Source organism: Amblyomma americanum, chromosome 1, assembly GCF_052857255.1.
Source record: "Amblyomma americanum isolate KBUSLIRL-KWMA chromosome 1, ASM5285725v1, whole genome shotgun sequence".
Classification (NCBI taxonomy): Eukaryota; Metazoa; Arthropoda; class Arachnida; order Ixodida; family Ixodidae; genus Amblyomma; species Amblyomma americanum.
In genome coordinates this window covers 382,371,055-382,376,613 of record NC_135497.1, presented here as the reverse complement: position 1 = coordinate 382,376,613, position 5,559 = coordinate 382,371,055, and the positions used below count along the sequence as shown (strand labels likewise).

Sequence of the window (5,559 nt, the reverse complement as noted above, 5' to 3'; positions counted from 1 at the left end):
AATTCCTCGGCGTCCTGATCGACATCGTCGCCGTCGGCATTCGGGAGAAACTTGGCATCCATCATAGTTGTCACTGGTCGGCCATGAAGAAGGCTAGGCTAAAAGGCGTCATGCGAGTGGTGTCTTCTTGTGCCGTATTGTAGGCGAACGTGACATAGGGAAGAATTTTGTCCCAATTCTTGTGGTCCACGTCGACGTACATACGAAGCATGTCTGCGATGGTCTTTTTGAGGCGTTCCGTCAATCCATTGGTTTGAGGGTGATAGGCCGTCGTTTTACGATAACTGGTAGCGCTGAGGCGTAGAACGGTTTCCAAAAGCTCGGCCTTAAATGGAGTTCCTCGGTCAGTTGTAATGCATGCCGGTGCGCCATGTCTGAGGAAAATTTTCTCAACGAAGAACCGAGCTGCTTCGACTGCGGTACCCCTGAGCAGAACATTTGTTTCCGCGTAGCGAGTTAGATAATCGGTGGCGACAATTATCCATTTATTCCCGGCAGTAGACGTCGGAAATGGTCCGAGGAGGTCCATGCCAATATGCTTGAAAGGTGTCTTTGGCACTTCAAGAGGGTGGAGTAGGCCGGCTGGTTCTTCAGAGGGTGGTTAACGACGTTGGCAGTGTACACACGTTCGTACATAGTGTTTGACTGTCGTCGGCAGTTTCGGCTAGTAGTATCCGCGTTGTACCCTAGCCAACGTGCGGGTGTAGCCTAAGCGGCCGGTGGTTGGCTCGTCGTGACAGACTTGCGAAACTTCCGTGCGGAGACCTGTTGGGACGAGGAGTAGATGCCTGTTCCCCCAGGACGGAAGTTCTTGTAAATTACGTCGTTGCGAAAAAAGAATGAAGAGAGGCTGCGTGAGAAAATCTTGAGAACAGCCGTAGTTCGCTTCTCCAGGAAGCCAATAAGAGGAAGCAATTCCTGGTCCTTTCTCTGTTGTTGGGAAATGGTTGCGTCATCCATGACTGGTAAAAAGCAGTGTCTTCATCGGTCATGGAGGAGGGTTCGATCGGTGCTCGCGAAAGGCAGTCAGCATCCACATGCTTCTTTCCGGATTTGTAAATAATCGTCATGTCGAGCTCTTCTCACCGAAGGCTCCAACGCGCGAGTCTCTCTGAAGGGTCCTTCAAGTTCGTAGGCCAACATAGAAAGTAATGGTCGCTAATGACTTGACAGGGGCGGGCGTACAAGTAAGGGCGGAATTTCATAACCGACATACCACTGCAAGGCATTCTTTTTCTGTTGCCTAATAGTTCGCTTCTGCTTTAGACAGGGTCCTGCTGGCATAAGCAATCACTTTTTCTACACCATCCTGGCGCTGCACCAATACAGCACCTAAACCCATATTGCTCGCATCGGCATGAAGCAGGGTAGGGGCGTCGTCATCAAAGTGCGCCAGGACAGGTGGCGTCTGTAGAAGTCTCCGGAGTTCATCAAAACCTTGGTGCTCTTCTTCACCCCAGCGAAATACAGCGTTGACACGCGTCAGTGAAGTTAATAGCCAGGCGATTCGTGAGAAGCAAGCAGTAAATCGACGGTAATAGGCGTAAATCCCCTCGAAGCGCCGCAACTTTTTGTCCGTAGGCGTAGGGAACTTGGCGATTGCGGAGGGCTTTTCAGGATCAGGCCGGACACCTTCTTTGCTAACGACGTGTCATAAAAATTGCAGCTCCTCGTAACCGAAGTGGCACTTCTCGGGTTTTAGTGTGAGGCCCGCAGATCGTATGTCCTGAAAGCAGCTAGCAGGCGGCGTAGATGCTCCTCGAAGGTGGCTGAAAACACGATCACGTCGTCAAGATACACCAGGCATGTTTGACACTTGAGTCCTGAGAGCACAGTGTCCATCAGCCTCCGAAATGTTGCTGGTGCCGAGCATAAACCGAATGGAATAAACTTAAACTCATACAATCCGTCGGGAGTGACGAATGCTGTCTTCTCCCGATCCCTCTCATCTACTTCAATTTGCCAATATCCGCTTTTCAAATCTATTAATGAGAAGTAACGTGCATTTCGTAGTCGATCAAGGGAATCATCGATGCGAGGGAGAGGGTACACGTCTTTTTTGGTCACTTGGTTGAGCTTGCGGTAGTCAATGCAAAATCGTGAGCAGCCGTCCTTTTTTTAACAAGTACCACGGGGGAAGCCCAGGGACTCTGTGACGCCTGGATAACATCGTCTCTAAGGATTTTGACCACCTGACGCTGAATGGCTTCGCGCTGTTTCGGAGCAACACGGTAAGGATTTTGTCGAATCGGGCGAATCGCGTCATTAGTGATAATTCGATGTTTGGTCAAAGGCGCTTGGCCGATCCGCGATTCTGAAGCAAAACAGTCCCGAATGTGATCTATGAGATCCAAAAGACGTTCCTGTTCTGAAGACGACAAATTTGGGCTCACATCGACGTTGGCTGCGGGCGCATTGCTCACTGATCCTTCCTGTTACAGCACAAAACTGTCCTGCTGATTTGAGAGGCTGTCGAAAAAGGGCACAGTTGTGCCTTTCGGAATTTGCTGACGCTCGTCGCTGAAGCTTGTCAGCAGCACTTCGGTGTGCCCATTAGCCAAACTTACAAGCCCTCGAGCTATAGACACACCTCGGCTAAGTATAAGGGTGACTGCCCGTTCTACGACGCCGTCGCCGGTATGCAACACGACGCACTTCACTTCAACAAGAGAGCATGATCGCGAAGGTAAGGTCACCGCCTCATTGGCGGCGTTTAAGTGCATCAGTGGTGCTTCCGCATAACCAAGGTCTTCATGAATTTTGGTGAAGGCAATGACGTTGTCCCGAAAGTTGATTGCAGCCCCATGAAGGTGCAGAAAGTCCATGCCCAAGATGAGGTCTTTGCAACAGTCAGAGAGAATAACGAAGCTGCCAACGAACACTGAGTTTCCTATTCCTATCCGGGCAGTGCATTTCCTAGTCGGTGCCAGTAGCTGACCCCCAGCGCTTGTTATCACTGACCCAGACCATTCGGCTTTTACTTTGCACAGCCTGTCAGCCAGTTTTTGGCTAATAATTTAAAAATCCACCCCGGTATCCACCAGAGCGTGTACCTCCAGCCCATCAATGCAAACGGCGAGGTCAGCGCTAACAACGTCGTCTGGGTTGCTCGTCTCTTCCGGTGTTTGCGGCGGAAGTGCGGTAATGTCGGCGCTATCCGTTTCGTCGTCGGGGGTGCTCATCTGGTGCGGCATGTTCGGCGGTAATGTAGGCGATATTTTCAGTGGTAGTACGGCAGGGTCAATGGGAACAGCGGCGTCAGAGTCATGAGTTGCGGTCGGCATTTGCGGCGGTAGTGAGGGCTTTGAAACTCTTCGACTGGTTGCAACTTCCCCTCGCGAGGTTGCGGCTGTTAGTTTCCCCGGCGAGGGCTCGCGGTCCTCCGTCCGCTAACGTTAGCACCGCTATGACGCGTCGGGGAAGAATAACACTGTGGTGATGGGGAGCGGCTGTGGAAGCCCGGTGAGTTGGCTTCTGTGCTGAGCTGAGGCTCGTCGATTCGGGCACGGCCAGCGTCGAAATGGCGGCGAGCAGAAGCAGGCGGGAAGGCCTGCCCCTCTTGGTGGTAGCGGCAGTATCAATACACATGGCCAGGTTGTCCGCAGAAGAAGCAGAGTGGTCGGCGGTCATAAGAGCGCCACATGTCAGTTCGGCGCGGTTGAGAGCGGCCCGGAGGTGCCCACTGAGGCTCCTGGAAGAATCGCCTCTGCTGACGGCTTGTTGAGCTCGGTGGGGCGTGGTCTGGCGGCGGGCGACGAAGGACTGCCGCATAGCTCGCGGGTTGCGGCTCCGGCTCGTAGTAAGGCGCAATAATGACGGCCATGTTGCTGTCGGACTGTGGCACGTGGTTTGGTTCACAATGGCTGCCGCGTTGTCAACTGGGTGAGACTCGTTGTATGGTAAAGACGGTGACAGGGCGTACCGTTGCTCTTTCCTTACGGCTACTGAGACGGCCTGTGGTGACTGAACGCTCGTAGCAGTGATTCGCTGCAGCTCCTCGAGCTCAATTTCTCGAATGAATTCTCGAAGAGTGGTCCTATCGGTTGCAGTGAGCGCCGCCGCAGCCGTTGGAACACCGTTGAAGAGTCGGTCGTACAGGCGGCACCGTCCTTGGAGGGCTCGCTCTATAGCTATAGCGTCCTTGACGAACTCACTGACGGATTGAGGTGGGTTGCGCCCCAAGCCGGCCAACACCTGCTCCTTGACGCCATGCATCAGATGTCGTAGCTTCCTTTGCTCAGTCATATCGGGGTCGGCACGGCGAAAAAGTCGAGCCATGTCCGCCGCAAACATAGCAAAGCTTTCATTCAGCTTCTGGATGCGCACTTCAAGCAGACGCAGCGCATTCTCTCGTCGACTAGGACAGGAAAAAGTGTCCACCAACTGGCGGCGGAAGTCATTCCATGTGGACAAGCTGGTCTCGTGGTTTTTAAACCAAGTTCTAGCATTATTCAGAAGTGCGAAATAAATGTTGCAAAGCTTCTGGTTCGCGCTCCACTGGTTGAACTTGGCCACTCGTTCAAATTGGTCGAGCCATTCTTCCACATCTTCAAACGCGTTCCCGCGGAAGCACACTGGCACCTTGGGGTTGTGAAGAGTCGCCGGCGTAGGGGTGGAAGGTGCAATAACTTGAGAGACCTGGCGTAGTTTGACGTTTGAAGAGTCACTCGGTAGATGGTTGTACTCTGGGGCAAGGCCTAGACGGCGGCGGCTAGCGCGATGGACAGGCGTGTCGATGTCCAAGACCCGCTGTGTACTGCCGGAAGGAGTCCTGTGCTACCCAGCACCTCCACCAGTGTCATGATTCGGTAAAACCTCGAGGATAAAAACGGTTTACTGGTCAGCCAGAAAAGTCCCTGCCCGTTTAGAGCTTCTTCCTCTTTTAGCCTTGCGCTCGAAGACCCAGTAGTCATCTTTTGCGTCTTCATGCATGCGGTAATATATATATATATATATATATATATATATATATATATATATATATATATATATATATATATATATATATATATATATATATATATATATATAGTCACTGAATAATGGTTCACGTACGCAGGGAAGGTTTACTTGGATTACTTATACGCGCGCGAGACGCTGTTCGGACACGCAGGGCAGCAGGTACCTCGAGAGATGAAGACAACAAAGCATTAAAGAGAGGGGCGGGGAGAGGCGAAATGGCTCAAGGCTTGCCAACTGTCAGGTAATACAATTTACTCCGATACAGCACCACTAGCGCCAGCGCCACACACACACACACACACAGAGGGGGGAGCGCGTAAAGACGAAGACAGAACGATGAAACAAGGACGGGTTCATGGCTGCTGCTGCTTCTTCACCGCCTGTCTGCTTCGTTTCTTGGTGGTGCCGGGCGTTTCTTTTGGTGAGGCTGTTTCACGTTCGTAGGGCTTTTGCCAGGGTTCAGGGTAGCTCTGCTGACTCGGGTGATGTAAGGTTGTCCGCGCGCTGTGTATAGGCATGTCTTTCACCTCCCGGGAGGAGGATTAGCAAACTGGTTCGCTTACCTGCCGGCCAAAAGTTTGAATTTTAATTCATTTC

At 52.1% G+C, this 5,559-nt stretch overlaps 1 protein-coding gene across 1 annotated transcript; it reads right to left on the bottom strand.

Annotated features, from left to right (window-relative positions):
* Positions 1 to 3,577: 3,577 nt before the first annotated feature.
* Positions 3,578 to 4,802, bottom strand: LOC144122825 (uncharacterized). The gene is made up of 3 exons (XM_077655822.1): positions 4,758 to 4,802; positions 3,837 to 4,638; positions 3,578 to 3,741 (listed from the first exon to the last, which is right to left on the bottom strand). Exons 1-3 carry the CDS (start codon positions 4,800 to 4,802, stop codon positions 3,578 to 3,580), a joined length of 1,011 nt encoding a protein of 336 aa, XP_077511948.1.
* Between the last annotated feature and the right edge of the window lie 757 nt (positions 4,803 to 5,559).

Excerpts from the sequence above, each read along its gene's own strand:
- LOC144122825 (XM_077655822.1), bottom strand. The coding sequence starts at position 4,802 with ATGACACTGGTGGAGGTGCTGGGTAGCACAGGACTCCTTCCGGCA. Across the intron at positions 4,639-4,757 it reads GCACAGGACTCCTTCCGGCA|GTCTCTCAAGTTATTGCACC; the intron begins GTACACAGCGGG and ends AAACTACGCCAG. Across the intron at positions 3,742-3,836 it reads GAACCAAACCACGTGCCACA|ACCACGCCCCACCGAGCTCA; the intron begins GTCCGACAGCAA and ends GCCCGCCGCCAG.